Source organism: Lethenteron reissneri, chromosome 64 (assembly GCF_015708825.2).
Source record: "Lethenteron reissneri isolate LAM-NWPU_2019-01 chromosome 64, ASM1570882v1, whole genome shotgun sequence".
Taxonomy (NCBI): Eukaryota; Metazoa; Chordata; class Hyperoartia; order Petromyzontiformes; family Petromyzontidae; genus Lethenteron; species Lethenteron reissneri.
The window spans coordinates 3,310,979-3,331,229 of record NC_083842.1 but is presented as its reverse complement, the minus strand read 5'-3'; the positions used below and the strand labels follow the sequence as shown (position 1 = coordinate 3,331,229).

The 20,251-nt window shown below is 51.3% G+C and overlaps 1 protein-coding gene across 2 annotated transcripts in view; it reads right to left on the bottom strand.

Annotated features, from left to right (window-relative positions):
• PTCH1 (patched 1) overlaps window positions 1-19,990 on the bottom strand; it is a 54,043-nt gene extending 34,053 nt beyond the window's left edge. For both annotated transcript variants that reach the window (XM_061577348.1, XM_061577349.1), the window contains exons 1-5: window positions 19,399-19,990; window positions 8,884-9,076; window positions 1,536-1,749; window positions 1,075-1,144; window positions 381-472 (exon numbers count right to left, since the gene is read on the bottom strand). In XM_061577348.1, the coding sequence (XP_061433332.1) occupies window positions 381-472; window positions 1,075-1,144; window positions 1,536-1,749; window positions 8,884-9,076; window positions 19,399-19,611 (782 nt within the window). In that variant the 5' untranslated portion in view covers window positions 19,612-19,990. The remainder of the gene's footprint in view (window positions 1-380; window positions 473-1,074; window positions 1,145-1,535; window positions 1,750-8,883; window positions 9,077-19,398) is intronic.
• Between the last annotated feature and the right edge of the window lie 261 nt (window positions 19,991-20,251).

The following is a 20,251-nucleotide window of genomic DNA, read 5'->3' as shown; positions in this document are numbered from 1 at the left end:
AATGGTGCTACTTGTTGCTAGCCGCTCGACGTTTCGGGCCCTTGGGCCCTGTGCTCGGCAACCGCAATGTAAAAAAAAAAAATCTTGACGCACACGGCCCCCCGTGTCCCTCCACTGCTGGATGAGGGCCTCCCCACACCACGCTGGCCGCTCAGTGCGGGCTGACGAGTTGACGAGACCACAAACTCGCTGCACAGGAACTCAGCGGTGCCGGCTCCGACCTCTCAGCGTCTCTGACCTCTGAGTCACCCGCCCACCTACATCCTCCTCTTCCCCTTCCATCATCTCTATCTTCTCCATCCTCACTGTCAATCCTTCTGATCCACACGTCTCGACCAACACTGAACACTTAAATAAAAAAAGTAGTGGTAAAGACTTACGGCAGATATATGAAGCCTTCTTGTAGTTTAGCTCCGTCCCAGAAGCAGTCGAGTGGCGTTATGACCACGCACGGGAATAGACGTTCCACCAGCTCCAGAACGGGCAGATGGGCAGGCGGGCAGGCGAGCGGGCAATGGACACGTGGACACACGGAGAAAAAGACGACAACACAGAAACGATTACAAACTCCACAAGGCCTCGTACCTCTATCTCCGCTGCTGTCACATCCGGACTGTAGCACCCAGACATTGAAGCCAGCACGAGATGCCCTACTTTTTTTGTGACTACCGTTATGAGATTCGTAACACCTACTATGAAGCAAAGCAGATTATGTATGGTACTATTAATGGGTAATGCACCGCGGTATTAACCAGGGTGGTCCCCGGGTTCAAATCAACCACGAATATCTGTAAGGAGCAGCAAACGTGCCACCACCGGCCACGTCACCCACCTCCCCACTCCACCACTAGACTGGAGATCCCAGTTCCCCGTGAGTCTATGGGTCACCAATGGCATCTATGGGACATGGGGGCAGCCCCGACTCGGATTTGAACCCAGACATCTCGGTGGTATCGGCTCGGGCAGAGTCGAAAAGGGCTGTGGATGCTGGGAGAAAAGGGTGAAACGTGGTTGTGGGAGGGTGGAGAAGGAGCCTGGGAGCGACGGGGAATGGGACGTCACGCATGGACTCACCTGGTCCACGAGGGATATCTCGAAAATGGGTATGCCGCTCTTGAAGCAGAGCTTGTCTAGAGTCCACTCCCTGGGACGCACCACGGGGAGATGGAGTGGCGTGGGGAAGAGTCAACAATCATATATAACAGCCGACAACACCTACCAACTACAAATATCAACGACCAACAACAACGTTCAACAATAACTCCACCACCATCAACAATAACGGAAACTCCTGCCGACAACAACCAACCACCACCAACCACAATCAACAACAACAACCAACAATAACAACCAATAGCTGATGATGATGATGACGATAACACTGACATTACAAAGACAGCGATGACGGTGACAATGATGGCGACGATGACGATGGCACCCATGATGGCGATGACAATAATCACGACGGTGAAGGTTTGGGTGATGATCACGACGTTGATGATGATGATGATGACAAAGACGATGGCGGCACTCACTTCCCGTAGAGGGTGACCTGCGTGCGACTGGCCGCCTGAGCCGACACCAGGTGCTGCCTCAACCCCTCGGGGGTCAACTGTTGCCTGGCCTTCTCAGCTCCGATGCCACCGCCACCCGAACGCCCCGTCTGAATGAGCATCTGTGGACTCGTTCCGGCGTCTTCGCCGATCTTGAGCCGTGTGTAGGCGAGCTCTCGGCTCACTCGTCCGTCCACTGCACAGACAAAGATCCCCCCCCCCCGTATAACCTTAACAGACCGGTGGGACAAGTGCTGTTAGCGAGCAGCACACGCGAGGGGGTGGGTGGCCAGCACCACACCTGGCCGCTTTAGTCTCCTCAGTGCTGATTTATATACACCGCACCAGGTACTCGTTTATGGCTGAGTCGACCTAGGGGAGGCCCAGCACCGGTTTAGGTTTTCATCACTGGTTTTGACCACGAGTGCGAATCGAACTCAGGTTGCCGGGTTGGTGACAAGCGCGCGAACCGCTGCGCCATCGCTCTCCCGCAAAAACAAAGATACGCAACAACAACAACCAACAACAACAACCGCCATTCGCCACTAAGTGGTGGTGACGTCACCACGGCGCTTGTGCTGGGCTATGTGCACGCACATACGCACGCACACACTCATGGACATACATTTCAAACACTTTAAACATGTGGGAACACCATCATCACCGCCGTCACGACGTGCTGTCGGGTTGCATCGTCCATCGTTCAGCACCACGTCCAACGTTTCAATCCCTGAAGCTCCCCCCGAGTGCGTGCAGCTAAACGTCGGACTTCGCACCAAACATCATGCGGCAAGACCGCCAACCCACGCCGGAGAGCTGCATGTTCAAAAACGACTCGACACCGATGCGAGCCGTGTCAGGGATCTGAACCCAGCTCGCCGGATTCGTAGCGCGGCAACAAAGAGTTGGATTGGACTCCATCCGCGTTCCACAACACACGGGAAAATTGATCCGGACTGGATTTTTCCCAGCGCTCACCCTGCCCACTTCCCTCCGCCTCCTTTTCCCTCTCCTGCTCACTCTGCTGCTCCCCCCACCATTGCGGGCTAGCCGTGCCCAACGCGGGTAATTGAGTGATGGATGATTTCCACACGGCGGTGGCGGCGCACGATCGTTTTAAACGCGGCACGCGAGCGCGGCTCCGTGGGTCGTGCGACAACGAGCGAGAGACGGGTTTTCGCTTCAAGCGTCACTTCTGTGTGACCAGGCGAGCGCACGCGAAAGAGAGCGGCAGAGGAGCCTGGTTCGCACAGAGCGCCCTGGGGTCACCGACCGTCACGAGAAAAGCAAAACAAATAAAGTTATGGCAATGTAGCAAACGTAAAAAAAATCTGAGCAAAAGCCAAAATAGAAACGGGGCAAAAACAACTGCGTTAGAGAATAAATCATAAACAGTGCTGAAACATAATCGAAGTTACTTAAATAAAATTCCTGGTAACGCAAGTTGGCTCAGGACACCGTTCATAGTAAAGTCGAAGAAAGATGACAATCGAGTTTGGGCGATTGTTGCACCGGCGAGAGAACCGAGAATGCCGCGTGTTGGCGAAGGAACGAGCATGGTGGCACACAGCCTCGCTCTGTGACAAAGATCCCCCGTGTGGCCTTGACAGACTGGCGGGGCAAGTGCTGTTAGCGAGCACCTATGAAGGCCGGCATGGTGCACGAAGGGATGGGTGGCCAGCACTACACCGCACTAGGCAATCATTTTAAGGTTGAGTCCACCTAGAGGAGGCCCAGGACAGGTTCAGATAATCGTCACTGAATACAAGTATGTTGAACTTCTTTCGCACCGTACGTAGCCAACCGTGCAAATCGGAGGTGTTGGTTGTGAGCGGGAATCAAAGCCGTTTGTAGCGCAATGCGCTACCCACTATGGTACCACTCCCCCACCTAAACACACACACACACTGTCTCACACTCACGCGCACACACACACGCGACAGCTGTCTTTACCCGGGGTCACACGGTGACTCGACCTTTCACCCCCAGAGTTTCCCAAAAAAGGGACGGACGGAATGAACGTCCTCAGCTGGAATGAAGGCACAAGCCAGGGGGGGAAGGGTGGGGAGGGGGAGGGGAGAGGCACAGTCCTGCAATGCCTTCCCCTCGCCACTGCTGGCAGAAGGGTCTGCACTAAAGACAGCTCCAGGGAGCTCCTCTGGAGGGAATGGTGGCCTGTATTGAGGCTGTATCCCATTATTGCATTCTTATGTATGTGTAAACGTTTAGGGAACTGCTCGACTAATTCGTTTTTTTTGTTCCAACAACTGGTCCCGCCTCTTTAATGATGTCCACGGGCAGGGTGGTGGCAGCGTGCCTCTTGAGTCAGATCAAGAAGTTCCTGGGTTCGATTCCCTCACGGAGTGAGCTCCACACACGCACTCGCTCACACTCTGCAGAACAGGGGGAGAACGTACAAATTCCGCACAGAAAGGGTTGGGAATTGACTCCATGGGACAGAACAGCATAGTTATTGTTGGGGTAAAACGCTAATTGCCAAGTTGATGACGGTGATTAACAGTGAATGGTGAACGTAACATTAAGAAATACATTTTAGGACCGATCGTAATATCAGCCACGCTGCGATGAACGCACGTGATATGACCAGCGCCACTTGGGTTAAACCAAGGGAAGTCAATTAACTGCGGAATCCTACACGTGTTCTGCATTCGTTAAGCACAAGGGCAATGAGTGGCCACTTACAAATTAAAAGTCCCCTTGGGCCACCCAACTGCACCTGCCCTGCAAATTAAGAGTTTCCCCCCGCCCCCACCCCGACAGCCGCACTGGGCAGGAAATGTGGATTTTTTTTTGTAACTGCCACACAAGTGTAAGCGCCGATGCCGATTGGTTGGTAATCTTATGACCGCCCCCAGCCAATGGTGAGCGGGGGCACGCCACATTTCTGACTTCCAGGATTTATCTCCGACCACCTGGCTCTTGTCCTGAAGGTGCTCGGCGCAATTTCCAGCGAAAGGTCGCGAATTTAATCGCGATATTTGGTTATGAGAATTGTTCTTTCATTCACCGGTGGGCGAGCCGAAACAATCACAAATGGTGGCGCGTTCACCGCTCGTACGCCGTGGGACAATTTCATTTGTTGGCCTATGTTGGGTGGTGGAGGGTTTTATTTTTTACCGATTCGTTTGTCCTAATTCGATTCATGTGGTGAACGAAGCGGCCTTTAGTTGCTGAAGGGGTCATGGAGACCTATTACATACTGAACACAAAGACAAAGATCCCCTGTGTAGCCTACGTAGACGGTTTGGGTAAGTGCTGTTAGCGAGCACCTATTAAGGTTGGCATTTGGCATGAAAGGGTGGTGTGGCCAAAGCTATATCCGGCCACCATTGTATCCTCAATGCATCAGGCACTCATTTAAGGCGGAGTTGACCTAGGGCAGGCCCAGCACCGGTTCAGATAATTAATCATCACCGATGTTGGCCGTGAGCACAAATCGAACTCGCCGGATTCGGAGCACAATGCACTAATCACTGCGCCACCGCTCCCCTCAACATTACTACACACATACGCATACCTGAAGTGCTCACATACACGTGTTGTGTATAGGGTGGATGGAAATTTCCTTTACCCATTCATCATTTTGTGTCCACAGCAGCTTTCAAGACAGGGGTGTATGAACTTTCCGCCCACCCTACACCGAGTCTCCTAAGCAGGCCCAAATAGAGCCATTACGGTACACGTCTAGCTATTACAATGAGGGCTTATACGTCGACAGACTTGTTCCTGCTAAATGAATGTGGAATTTGCACCCGCGAGAATGTACCCACAGCAAGTTCTTCCAACACTGTTTTGATTGCATGTGTTTCTTCGTGTCATTCTCTGTGTGTCTTTGTGTGTGTATCTGTGTATGTATGTGCCATTGTCTTTGTGTGTCTCTTGCTAGGCACACTGAAGAAAAACTTGCAGAACCCAAATGTGGATTCAGGTCGGGGAAGTCCTATACATTCTCTGTCCGTCTGCTACAGCAGAGGTGTAGGAAAATTCCAACAGGACCTACATCTGTGCTTTATTCACCTAGTCAAGGCCTATACAGTGATACCTCGGTTCACGAACTTAATTCGTGAACTGACTCTGGTCGCGAACCGAATTGGTCGTGAACCGAGGCACATTTTCCCATAGGGTTCAATGTAAATCCGGTTAATCCGTTCTGACCGTTTTTTTTGGTTTTTGAAGCACAAAAATATGAAACAAATTACAATACACATTAGTACTGTACAGTATAGTAATGTATAAAGAGAGAACACTAACCTTGCTTGAGATGACTTCAGTAAGCACTCAAACGGGTGAACTGTACAATACAGTAAGTACAGTATTGTACAATACAGTACAGTAGTACAGTACAGTATTGTATGTGCTAGAAAGCACACCAAAAAGCAAAAAGTCACTGAAAGTGTCTTCACAGTACTCGCAGTACTTCTTTCTGTGTCTCTTCTTCTCTCCACGATCTTCCTACAGGAAGTCACGACCACGTGACAGCCTGGAAATAGCATTAAAATGGCCGCGGCTCCTGTTCGTGAACCGAAGCGGAGTTCGTGAACCGGAGCATATTTTTATGAACTTTTCTGTTCGTGAACCGAGTTGTTCGTGAACAGAAGCGTTCTTGAACCGAGGTATCACTGTAATACCATCAATATACCAGGGCTCCGAGTTATTTTTAATGCTTTTGGGGTCCCTAAATCTCTGCTCACAATCAGTAAGAACCTTCATGTTGGTAGGCAGGCCCGGGTAAATCCAGAGCCATTCCCGGTTCACCTTAGGGAGAGACAGGGGTGTCCTCTAGTTCTGACATTATTTAACATACTTTTTCGACCACGTAGTTCGAGAAGCTTTCGATGGCTGTACCGGAGGAATTTCCATCTGGTACAGATACAATGGGATCAATGCTCGGGTGCGGTCAAGGGATGGCTCCCTTTTGGTCAACCACGTTATTACGGATGCTGATGATCTGATGGTTGCTACTCCCTCTGAGAAGGAGTTAGGAGCTTTGCTGCTCATGTCACTCGGAGGTGGGGCCTTACCATTTGCCCCACGAAAGGTACCTAACTGGGTATTTCATGCCATCAAACACTCCACCCCTCAACTCCCCATTGGTGATAGGGCAGATGTGGAGGGAATTGAGATGTTCCGTACCTGAGCAGTGTGCTTATGACTCGTTCTGGTTTGCCAAGAAAAGTCTTACTACAAATCAGTCGACTGGCATTACATTTTCATCAGCTGCATAACGCTATGTGGAAGCTATCTGGTCTGTCGCTCCACACGAAACTCCGGGTCTTCTCGGTCACAGTCGTGCACTCCCTTCTCTCGGCTTGCAAAACGTGGACCCCTCTGAAGGAACATCTGTGCCGGTTAGAAACATTTGTTGTGGGAAGATGTGGAGCGGATTGGACTTGCCGCTGACTGCTACCAGCGGTGTCAAGATCGGCCTCTGTGGAGGAGGCTGTTAAGGATGCTACTGGGAAGTCGGAGGCAGTCACGCTCCAGCAACAGCGGTGGGTGGAGGAGCGACGCTCACAACAACGAGGGGAGCGTCGGGCGGATAAAATGCAGCAAGTTGGTACAGTGGGGAGCGCGGTTGTCAACACAGTCAGTCAACCCATGGCGCTCGGGTCTGTCCGGTGACCTGCCAGCGGGCCTTCCGACACTTCACATGGCCTCCAAAGTGCACCTACCATGGCACAAGCACCGTGGTGACGCCCCCGCTACTTATTGGTGAACGGCGACTGCTGTTGTTGTTGTGTGTGTGTCTCTATGTGTGTGTGTCTCTGTGTGTGTGTTGGCTTCCACCCCAGCCGTGCTGCCGGGATGGGATGGGCGCTGGGATAATGGGGCAGCTGGGGGAGGGGAGAGCACAGGGAGAGAGAGAGGAAGGGGGAGGTGGGGAGAGAGAGAGTGGTGGTGGGGGGGTAGAGTGGTGGTGGGGGGGTAGAGTGGTGGGGGGGGGCGCGGGGATGGAACTCGGCCACCACCGGTCAGACCACACAGCGAGCACCGGGGGCAAAATGGCGGCAGCTTTGGCTGATGTCTCCTCTCTCCTCCCCCCCACCCCACTCAGCTCTACCCCCCCTCACCCCTCATCCAACTCAGCTCTACCTTCTTTCTCCCTCACCCCTCACCCCACTCAGCTCTCTCTCTGCTCACCTCACTCCTCTCTTCTGTCTCTCCTCTCGATTACTACTTGTCACTTGCTCCCCCTCCGGCCTCCACTCGCTCTCAATTCACACACTCACCTCCGACTCCTCTCCCCTCACCACCTTCTCGTCCCTCTCCACTCCTCACTCCCAACTCCTCTTTCCACTCTCCCTCATCGAAACTCCCAGTGCTCTCAATGACTCGATCTACCCTGTACCCCCATGCCATCCTCCTAAGTAGCTCGTGCCACTCTCCTCCGATCCCCTACTCCGCTGCTATCTTCCTCCCTCCCGTACCCTCCTTTCTCACCCCTTCCTCCCCCACTATACTGTCCCATCTCCCATACTCCGCTCTGCTGTCCCCTGCACCGTCCCCTCTCTTGGCCGATAAACATCCCCGCTCCCCGTCCCTCGCGGGGGTCACGCCCTGCGAGCCCACTTGGAATCCTGCAGAAACGACGGTGACTTGACCAAATTCAAACTCGGAGGACAGAGGTGGACCGTTACATCGCAAGGAAATCACTGGGCCTTGTGGAGAAGATATATGTCAATAAACTGACGATGCACCTCCTTCCCATATCTGGCTTCCACCTAACATTTTTTATTTAAATCCACACATCCCATCAGCCACACGGCATTCCTTCTGGGAGCGATTATTTCAGCCGAAATGGCTCACCACAAGCAAAGCTCAGGAACGGTTTCGTGACATTCAGGGTCTCATCAGCAGGATGATCATGAGAGGTGACCAACAGCTTGGAGAGGCCTTCATCCAGCAGTGGATCGACCATGGTTTGTGAAGATATATTTGGGTTCACGTCATACCACGCCCATGCCTGGCCACGTTTGTCTGCACAGTTGGGTTGTCAAAATTATCATCATCGCCATCCTTGAACTCGGGTGGCCGAGTTTGCAGCGCGGTGTGATAACCACTGCACCACCGCTCCCCACAAACACGCAAACACAACAGTCACCATTCACCACTAAGTGGCGGTGATGTCACCACGGCGCTTGTGCCAGGCTAGGTGCACTGCGAGGCCACGTGAAGTATTACCGGCTGGCTGCTAGGTCACGGAACAGACCCAGATGCCGTGAGAAGATTGGCAGATGCACCGCATGCTCCGCACGCACCACGCTAACCGCACGTACCACACTGCAAGCACCGCCCGCACCGCACGCACCTTCAACCCAGAGCTCCTCGATATCGGTCTCGACAAAGGCCACGCGGAGGCCCACGGCGAAGGCCCCGAAGACGAGGAGGCCCAGGAAGAGGACCTTGCCGCAGTGTGCGTGGATCCGGCAGCCGAGCTCGAACAGCACGGCCTGCAGGCGCGCGCGCAGCCACAGCGGCGCGCGCCGCCCAGTCGCCCGGCCCTGCCACCGCGCCACGAACAGAAATCACGCTCGTGTCCAGACCTCGCGACGCGTTCACCCGGTGCCCTCTCACTCCGCTTCAGCCGTGGATTCCATAGGGTTCAGATCCCCACCATGCCCCCTACTCCTTGAGACCCCAAAGATTGAAATTGTATTGCTATTTACTGGAGAAAAAAACCTTGAATGTTTAATTATTGCCATGAATGTGGGGCACTCGTTAGTGCGTGGTGTAAACTTGAGGAAAGAAATGCACAACACGTGGCGCTATTCAGAGATGACATCACGCGTAATTACGTGTTCATAATCATGATGATCACCATCATTGCGATGACGATCTCAATTGTTATAAGCAGCATTCTCATAATTATCAACAAGGATACTTCCTCCTCCAAAATCATCAACAACACCATCAGAATCGTCATCAACATCCCCATCAAAAAAACATCATCATGTCACAGCCTGGTGTCTTGTTGCTAGATACTACGTACGGAATAAAGCGAGTGGACTCAATTTCAGCAGACAAAGTGACAAAGTGATTTTCTGCTCAAATGAGCATTGAGGCATTGGTGCTCATCTTCCGTTTACATCCCTGCAGAGCCAGTGATGGGAATTCCTCATTCTTATGGTGGGGGTGAGTCTATGCAGAAAATAAATCATTGTGGATCTTCCCTACAAAGTCGATACCTACTTAATCGCCCTCCGAGGGATGATGGGCCGAGTCAACCCCCACAACCAGGAGTTGAACCCGTGACCTTCCGAGTGGATCATGATGGGTGGAAAGTGGTGGGTGGAAAGTGGTGGGTGGATTGTGGTGGGTGGGTGGATCGTGGTGGGTGGATCGTGGTGGATGGATCACGGTGGATGAATCACAGTGGGTGGATCGTGGTGGATGGATTGTGGTGGGTGGATTGTGGTAGCTTTATTTGTGCAGGGTGCTTAAGTGCTGGGCGGGCATGGGGTTACTCTCGGTCATTTGGGCGCCCTGCGTGAGACCTCACAATGATGGTGAAGCCACAATTTGAAACTCTGGAGCCCAAGAATTGTATTTTTGCACACACAAAAAAACACAACGCACACGGACACAGACCCACGGGCACACACAAGAAACACAAATAGGGCCGGACAAAGGGACGACTAAAAAAATGTACCCCAGAAAAGGGAATTAAATAAATAAACAGAAAACAAAAACTGCAGCGGAGAAGAAAAAGAGCTGGTGGGGTTTTTTTCCACCCGTAAAATAGAGCCTTGTTTTTAGGGCCAAACAAATGGGACAATGGGCCCAGTGGTTTTAGTGTGAAATGAGAAAGGGGTCCAGGGGCTGTAGGGACAAAGAGAGGGGCCCCACTCACCCCCTTAGCCCCCTGCAAGCCCCCTCACAATATTCTCTCAATCCACACAGGGACCCCCTAACAGACAGAAACCCCAAATGCCTGGGCATGTTAGAATGCCTAATTCTACATCGACACACTCCGACTTGCTCACTGACACTCTCACTCACACACGGTGGCGACGCCACGGACCAGAGGCAGCGCGCTCGCCACTTGTGGCAGAGAGGTTCACGGATTCCTTGGTACTATTATCCGTGAGAATACGAATACTATTAGCCGTGAGAATACGAATACTATTAGCCGTGAGAATGCGAAGTGCCATCCGCTTCACTCGCAGTGCAGTGGACGTTAAAGATTCCCGTGACGCCGTTCGCAAGAACGGGCCGTGGTGTGTCGGCGTCACGGCCCAAATTTGGCAGGTTTAGAAAAATTGCCCGAAAATTACTCAATTGGGATTTGCACATGCGGCTCATCAATGCCCACGACTGCAGGCAGGACCCGCCTGGGAAAGAGTCCTGAGACTCAGGCTTTCCTGGGACACACGCAGAATAAATACTACTACAGGAGATACACATTATGCTTTAGCATCACCACCACCACCACAACGGGAGGATGACCATCACCTGCAAGCTGCCATGACCATAATCATTACCATCATAACTAACATTAGCATACAAATTATCATCAGTAGCAGCATTCATATTATCAGCAGCACCTCCAATCAGCACGATTGGCTACGTACAGTGCAAAAGAAGTTATACGTACATATACATACACCACATCATAATAAACGAAATCAACATGACCATCATCAGCTGCAACATCAACAGCATCAGCAACAACATTAACAGCAGCATCTCCAGCATCATTACCAACCCCATGTTACAAGCGCGTGGAAGCACGTGTGTGTCACAGCTGAGTGCGGGGCTAATAGGTGCTCGCTAACAGCACTCGTCCATACAAGGCAACAGGGTATACTGTGAGTGAGCGTAAGGGACGTGTGTGTGTGCTCGTGTGAATATTGGTAAAGATATGTGGGAGTGTATGGATGTGAGTATGTTTACGTGAGTGTATTATGCACGTGTGTAAATGTATGAATGAACGTGGGTGTGGGTGTGAGTCTGCATGTATGGGTGTGTGAGTTGTGGGAGTATGAATGGATATGTGGGTGTATCTCTGCACGTGTGTGTGAGTGTATCTCTGCACGTGTGTGTGAGTGTATCTCTGCACGTGTGTGTGAGTGTATCTCTGCACGTGTGTGAGTGTATCTCTGCACGTGTGTGAGTGTATCTCTGCACGTGTGTGTGAGTGTATCTCTGCACCTGTGTGAGTGTAGCTCTGCACGTGTGTGTGAGTGTATCTCTGCACGTGTGTGTGTGTCTCTGCACGTGTGTGAGTGCCTCTGTACGTGTGTGTGAGTGTATCTCTGCACGTGTGTGAGTGTAACTCTGCACGTGTGTGTGAGTGTATCTCTGCACGTGTGTGTGTGTCTCTGCACGTGTGTGAGTGCCTCTGCACGTGTGAGTGTATCTCTGCACGTGTGTGTGAGTGTCTCTGCACGTGTGTGTAGCTCTGCACGTGTGTGTGTGTCTCTGCACGTGTGTGTGTGTATCTCTGCACGTGTGTGAGTATGAGTGTATCTCTGCACGTGTGTGTCTCTGCACGTGTGTGTGTGTGTCTCTCTGCACGTGTGTGAGTGTCTCTGCACGTGTGTGTGTGTATCTCTGCACGTGTGTGAGTGTAACTCTGCACGTGTGTGTGAGTGTGTCTCTGCACGTGTGTGTGAGTGTATCTCTGCACGTGTGTGTGAGTGTAACTCTGCACGTGTGTGTGAGTGTATCTCTGCACGTGTGTGAGTGTAACTCTGCACGTGTGTGTGAGTGTGTCTCTGCACGTGTGTGTGAGTGTAACTCTGCACGTGTGTGTGAGTGTATCTCTGCACGTGTGTGAGTGTAACTCTGCACGTGTGTATGAGTGTAACTCTGCACGTGTGTGTGAGTGTATCTCTGCACGTGTGTGTGAGTGTAACTCTGCACGTGTGTGTGAGTGTATCTCTGCACGTGTGTGAGTGTAACTCTGCACGTGTGTGTGAGTGTGTCTCTGCACGTGTGTGTGAGTGTATCTCTGCACGTGTGTGTGAGTGTAACTCTGCACGTGTGTGTGAGTGTATCTCTGCACGTGTGTGTGAGTGTAACTCTGCACGTGTGTGTGAGTGTATCTCTGCACGTGTGTGAGTGTAACTTCTGCACGTGTGTGTGAGTGTATCTCTGCACGTGTGTGTGAGTGTATCTCTGCACGTGTGTGTGTGTGTCTCTCTGCACGTGTGTGAGTGTCTCTGCACGTGTGTGTGTGTATCTCTGCACGTGTGTGAGTGTAACTCTGCACGTGTGTGTGAGTGTGTCTCTGCACGTGTGTGTGAGTGTATCTCTGCACGTGTGTGTGAGTGTAACTCTGCACGTGTGTGTGAGTGTATCTCTGCACGTGTGTGTGAGTGTAACTCTGCACGTGTGTGAGTGTATCTCTGCACGTGTGTGTGAGTGTCTCTGCACGTGTGTGAATGTATCTCTGCACGTGTGTGTGAGTGTAACTCTGCACGTGTGTGTGTGTATCTCTGCACGTGTGTGTGAGTGTGTCTCTGCACGTGTGCGTGAGTGTCTCTGCACGTGTGTGAGTGTCTCTCCACGTGTGTTTGAGTGTCTCTGCACGTGTGTGTGAGTGTGTCTCTGCACGTGTGTGTGAGTGTATCTCTGCACGTGTGTGTGAGTGTATCTCTGCACGTGTGTGTGTCTCTGCACGTGTATGTGTAGCTCTGCACGTGTGTGTGTGTGCAAACTCTGCACGTGTGTGTGAGTGTATCTCTGCACGTGTGTGTGTCTCTGCACGTGTGTGTGAGTGTAACTCTGCACGTGTGTGTGAGTGTATCTCTGCACGTGTGTGTGAGTGTAACTCTGCACGTGTATGTGTGCGAGTATCTCTGCACGCGTGTGTGTAGCTCTGAACGTGTGTGAGTGTGCATCTCTGCACGTGTGTGTGTATCTCTGCACGTGTGTGCCCATGTGTTTGTGAGCATTGATAAGCATGTACGTGTGCGTGCATGCATGTGTGATTGTGTTTTCAATTTCCATCTCCACTACTGCCAAACACACACAAAACACAATATTTCTATACTTAACATTAACACACAGCAACACAAGGACACACTACATCCCTTACGTATACAACAGCACAAACACATCACACTAAACATACTTAACACAACACATACACAGCACAAAACACATGCATACTTGTCAATACACAACACAATACATCCCTAATAAGTACAAACACAACACACTATGTATACACACACAGTCTTCCCTGTACTTTTAGCAACACACACACAACAGTTCACATACTTAAGACAACACATGCACCATTGTGTACACACACCAACACACTCTACCTGACACACAACACACACTGGCACCGCTACACGTACAGTACTCTTCTCACACCACAACAAACACTGCGATAAACACAACACGACTCTCTATACACACACTGGCAGATCATAACACAACAACAACAACAACTTCCTACACATACAGCGCCAACCAATACAACATTACACACTAAGACGACACACATACACACAATTACACGCACTGTACAACGTTACATTCCATACACTGCTTAAGCAGCACAGTACAGTGCACACATTAGCAACAGCACACACAACACATGCTGTACACACACACACAGCATACACGATACACACAACACATGCTGTACACACACACAGCATACACGATACACACAACACATGCTGTACACACACACACACAGCATACTACGATACACACAACACATGTTGTACATACACACGCACACAGCATACACGATACACACAACACATGCTCTACACACACACACAGCATACACGATACACACAACACATGCTGTACACACACAACACACACACAGCATACACGATACACACAACACATGCTGTACACACACACAGCATACACGATACACACAACACATGCTGTACATACACACACAGCATACACGATACACACAACACATGCTGTACACACACAACACACACAGCATACACGATACACACAACACATGCTGTACACACACAACACACACAGCATACACGATACATACAACACATGCTGTACATACACAATACACACACAGCATACACGATACACACAACACATGCTGTACATACACACACAGCATACACGATACACACAACACATGCTGTACACACACACACAGCATACACGATACACACAACACATGCTGTACATACACACACAGCATACACGATACACACAACACATGCTGTACACACACACACACACATCATACACGATACACACAACACATGCTGTACATACACACAGCATACACGATACACACAACACATGCTGTACACACACAACACACACACAGCATACACGATACACACAACACATGCTGTACACACACACAGCATACACGATACACACATCACATGCTGTACACACACACACACAGCATACACGATACACACAACACATGCTGTACACACACACAGCATACACGATACACACAACACATGCTGTACACACACAACACACAGCATACACGATACACACAACACATGCTGTACACACACAACACACAGCATACACGATACACACAACACATGCTGTACACACACACAGCATACACGATACACACATCACATGCTGTACACACACACACAGCATACACGATACACACAACACATGCTGTACACACACACACAGCATACACGATACACACAACACATGCTGTACACACACAACACACAGCATACACGATACACACAACACATGCTGTACACACACAACACACAGCATACACGATACACACAACACATGCTGTACACACACAACACACAGCATACACGATACACACAACACATGCTGTACACACACACACACACACAGCATACACGATACACACATCACATGCTGTACACACACACACACAGCATATACGATACACACAACACATGCTGTACACACACACACAGCATACACGATACACACAACACATGCTGTACACACACACACACACAGCATACACGATACACACAACACATGCTGTACATACACACACAGCATACACGATACACACACAACACATGCTCTACACACACACAGCATACACGATACACACAACACATGCTGTACACACACACACACAGCATACACGATACACACAACACATGCTGTACACACACACACACAGCATACACGATACACACAACACATGCTGTACACACACACACACAGCATACACGATACACACAACACATGCTGTACACACACAGCATACACGATACACACACTAACACATGCTCTACACACACAGCATACACGATACACACACACACATCATACACGATACATACACTAACATATGCTCTACACACAACAACAACAGATACACACACACATCACATGCTGTACACACATGTACAAGTTGTACACACAGACACACTTAACACACAGACACACTTAACACACAGACACACTTAACACACAGACACACTTAACACACAGCACATACAATACTGTACACGTGCAAATGACCACACAGGACAGTGCGTGTACAGTGCACACTAACAACACGCATTGTGACTCCGTGTGGGTTTAACTGCGCGTCTGTGTTGTGTTTCCATCTCCGTGGCCATGTGTGTGTTTAGTGTTTAGCCGTGCGTGGTTGTGTCTGTGTGTGTTGGTGGTGTTCTGTGTGTGTGTGGTGGTGTTCTGTGTGTGGTGGTGTTCTGTGTGTGGTGGTGGTGTTCTGTGTGTGTGGTGGTGTTCTGTGTGTGGTGGTGTTCTGTGTGTGTGGTGGTGTTCTGTGTGTGTGGTGGTGTTCTGTGTGTGTGGTGGTGTTCTGTGTGTTGGTGGTGTTCTGTGTGTGTGGTGGTGTTCTGTGTGTGTGGTGGTGGTGTTCTGTGTGTGTGGTGGTGTTCTGTGTGTGCGGTGGTGTTCTGTGTGTGTGGTGGTGTTCTGTGTGTGTGTGGTGGTGTTCTGTGTGTGCGGTGGTGTTTTGTGTGTGTTGGTGGTGTTCTGTGTGTGTGGTGGTGTTCTGTGTGTGTGGTGGTGTTCTGTGTGTGTGTGGTGGTGTTCTGTGTGTGTGGTGGTGTTCTGTGTGTGTGGTGGTGTTCTGTGTATGGTGGTGTTCTGTGTGTGTGTGGTGGTGTTCTGTGTGTGGTGGTGTTCTGTGTGTGTGGTGGTGTTCTGTGTGTGTGGTGGTGTTCTGTGTGTGGTGGTGGTGTTCTGTGTGTGTGGTGGTGTTCTGTGTGTGGTGGTGTTCTGTGTGTGTGGTGGTGTTCTGTGTGTGTGGTGGTGTTCTGTGTGTGTGTGGTGGTGTTCTGTGTGTGGTGGTGTTCTGTGTGTGTTTAGTGTTTAGCCGTGCGTGGTTGTGTCTGTGTGTCCTTGATGCCTCTTCCCTGTGTGTGTGTGGTGGTGTTCTGTGTGTGTGTGGTGGTGTTCTGTGTGTGTGGTGGTGTTCTGTGTGTGTTGGTGGTGTTCTGTGTGTGTGGTGGTGTTCTGTGTGTGTTGGTGGTGTTCTGTGTGTGTGGTGGTGTTCTGTGTGTGTGGTGGTGTTCTGTGTGTGTGGTGGTGTTCTGTGTGTGTGGTGGTGTTCTGTGTGTGTGCGGTGGTGTTCTGTGTGTGCGGTGGTGTTCTGTGTGTGTGTGGTGGTGTTCTGTGTGTGCGGTGGTGTTCTGTGTGTGCGGTGGTGTTCTGTGTGTGCGGTGGTGTTCTGTGTGTGTGGTGGTGTTCTGTGTGTGTGGTGGTGTTCTGTGTGTGTGGTGGTGTTCTGTGTGTGTGGTGGTGTTCTGTGTGTGTGTGGTGGTGTTCTGTGTGTGCGGTGGTGTTCTGTGTGTGTTGGTGGTGTTCTGTGTGTGTGGTGGTGTTCTGTGTGTGTGGTGGTGTTCTGTGTGTGTGTGGTGGTGTTCTGTGTGTGTGGTGGTGTTCTGTGTGTGTGGTGGTGTTCTGTGTGTGTGGTGGTGTTCTGTGTGTGTGGTGGTGTTCTGTGTGTGTGGTGGTGTTCTGTGTGTGTGGTGGTGTTCTGTGTGGTGTGTGGTGGTGTTCTGTGTGTGCGGTGGTGTTCTGTGTGTGTGGTGGTGGTGTTCTGTGTGTGTGGTGGTGTTCTGTGTGTGTGGTGTTCTGTGTGTGGTGGTGTTCTGTGTATGGTGGTGTTCTGTGTGTGGTGGTGTTCTGTGTGTGGTGGTGTTCTGTGTGTGGTGGTGTTCTGTGTGTTGGTGGTGTTCTGTGTGTGGTGGTGTTCTGTGTGTGGTGGTGTTCTGTGTGTGGTGGTGTTCTGTGTGTGGTGGTGTTCTGTGTATGGTGGTGTTCTGTGTGTGGTGGTGTTCTGTGTGTGGTGGTGTTCTGTGTGTGGTGGTGTTCTGTGTGTTGGTGGTGTTCTGTGTGTGGTGGTGTTCTGTGTGTGGTGGTGTTCTGTGTGTGGTGGTGTTCTGTGTGTTGGTGGTGTTCTGTGTGTGGTGGTGTTCTGTGTATGGTGGTGTTCTGTGTGTGGTGGTGTTCTGTGTGTGGTGGTGTTCTGTGTGTTGGTGGTGTTCTGTGTGTGGTGGTGTTCTGTGTGTGGTGGTGTTCTGTGTGTGGTGGTGTTCTGTGTGTTGGTGGTGTTCTGTGTGTGGTGGTGTTCTGTGTGTGGTGGTGTTCTGTGTGTGGTGGTGTTCTGTGTGTTGGTGGTGTTCTGTGTGTGGTGGTGTTTTGTGTGTGGTGGTGTTCTGTGTGTTGGTGGTGTTCTGTGTGTGGTGGTGTTCTGTGTGTGGCGGTGTTCTGTGTGTGTGGTGGTGTTCTGTGTGTTCGGTGGTGTTCTGTGTGTGGTGGTGTTCTGTGTGTGTGGTTGTGTTCTGTGTGTGTGGTGTTGTTCTGTGTGTTGGTGGTGTTCTGTGTGTGGTGGTGTTCTGTGTGTGTGGTGGTGTTCTGTGTGTTCGGTGGTGTTCTGTGTGTGGTGGTGATGTTCTGTGTGTGTGTGGTGGTGTTCTGTGTGTGTTGGTGGTGTTCTGTGTGTGTTGGTGGTGTTCTGTGTGTGCGGTGGTGTTCTGTGTGTGTGGTGGTGTTCTGTGTGTGGTGGTGTTCTGTGTGTTGGTGGTGTTCTGTGTGTTGGTGGTGTTCTGTGTGTGGTGGTGTTCTGTGTGTGGTGGTGTTCTGTGTGTTGGTGGTGTTCTGTGTGTGGTGGTGTTCTGTGTGTGGTGGTGTTCTGTGTGTGTGGTGCTCCAGCACGTGTCCACGTGTCCGTCTGTCTCTCTACGTCCCCCGTGTCTCTGTGCGTCTCTGTGCGTCCAACTCATCATCCACACGTCCAACTCATCATCCACACGTCCAACTCATCATCCACACGTCCAACTCATAATCCACACGTCCATCTCATCATCCACACGTCCTACTCATCATCCACACGTCCAACTCATCATCCACACGTCCAACTCATCATCCACACGTCCATCTCATCATCCACACGTCCAACTCATCATCCACACGTCCATCTCATCATCCACACGTCCAACTCATCATCCACACGTCCATCTCATCATCCACACGTCCTACTCATCATCCACACGTCCAACTCATCACCCACACGTCCAACTCATCATCCACACGTCCATCTACTGGTGCAGTGTCCAAGCTGTCTGTGTGCGTCTCTCTGTGTGTTTGTGTGTCTATCTCCCAGCTAACCACCATCACCACCACCACCATCGCCACCACCATCATCACCACCATTATCATCATCACCACCACCATCATCATCACCACCACCACCATCATAACCACAACCACCACCACCGTCACCACCGTCACCACCATCACCGCCATCACCACCATCACCACCGTCACCACCACCACCACCATCGTCACCACCACCGTCACCACCACCACCACCGTCACCACCATCACCACCACCATCACTTCCACCACCGGTCACTACCTTGGCTATCTGTTCGAGCGCGAACTCGGCATCACAGTAGCTCGGGCGTTCCAGAAGATCCCGGTCCCTGATCCTCTGATCCCGGTCCCTGATCCATTGATCCCGGTCCGGATTCCTGATCCTCCGATCCTGATCCCGATCCGGCACTGGTCGAGACCCACCCCGACCTCTCATCCCATCACATCCCGCACCCAGACGCGCCTCCACGGACATGCTTCCCCCACTCGTGGTGACACTCCTGCTGATGATGATGCTGATGGTGCTGCTGTTGCTGCTGATGATGATGATCACGGTGTCCTCCTCCACCTCCCCGTGCTGCTGATGAGATTGTAGATCTCCTAGCTGTCCCCGCCAGCCGCCATGCCACCATCTCGGCCGGTCAATATTCGCTTTGGCTGCAAGTGTTGGCTTCACAACTCCTATAAACCCATTGTATCGCCCCTCCTGGCCCTCCCTCCCTGCTCCATCCTCGAATGCCGAGTCCCTTCTGCTCCTTTGACTTCTCCTTCTGCTCAGATCCCCTCTCTCCACGTGTGCGTGGTGTGCGTGTCGTCTCTCTCCCTTCGCTCCTCCCTGCCTCACACCGTCTGCTCTTGAGCGCTCGGCTGAAGTTATGTGTGGGGGCTTTCTTTTTTTTGCCTGCGAGATTTTTCCCCCCCAACGCAAGTTTCACCAATAATACCCACACACACACACCCCCACCCCACTCACACACCCACCCACCCACCTACCCAACCCTCCATCCCACCCATCCATCCTCCAATCTACACACACGCCCACCGCTCGCTACCACCCACCACACACACTCGCCTCTCTCCCCCCACCCACCCACGGATTCACAAATCCAATCGCA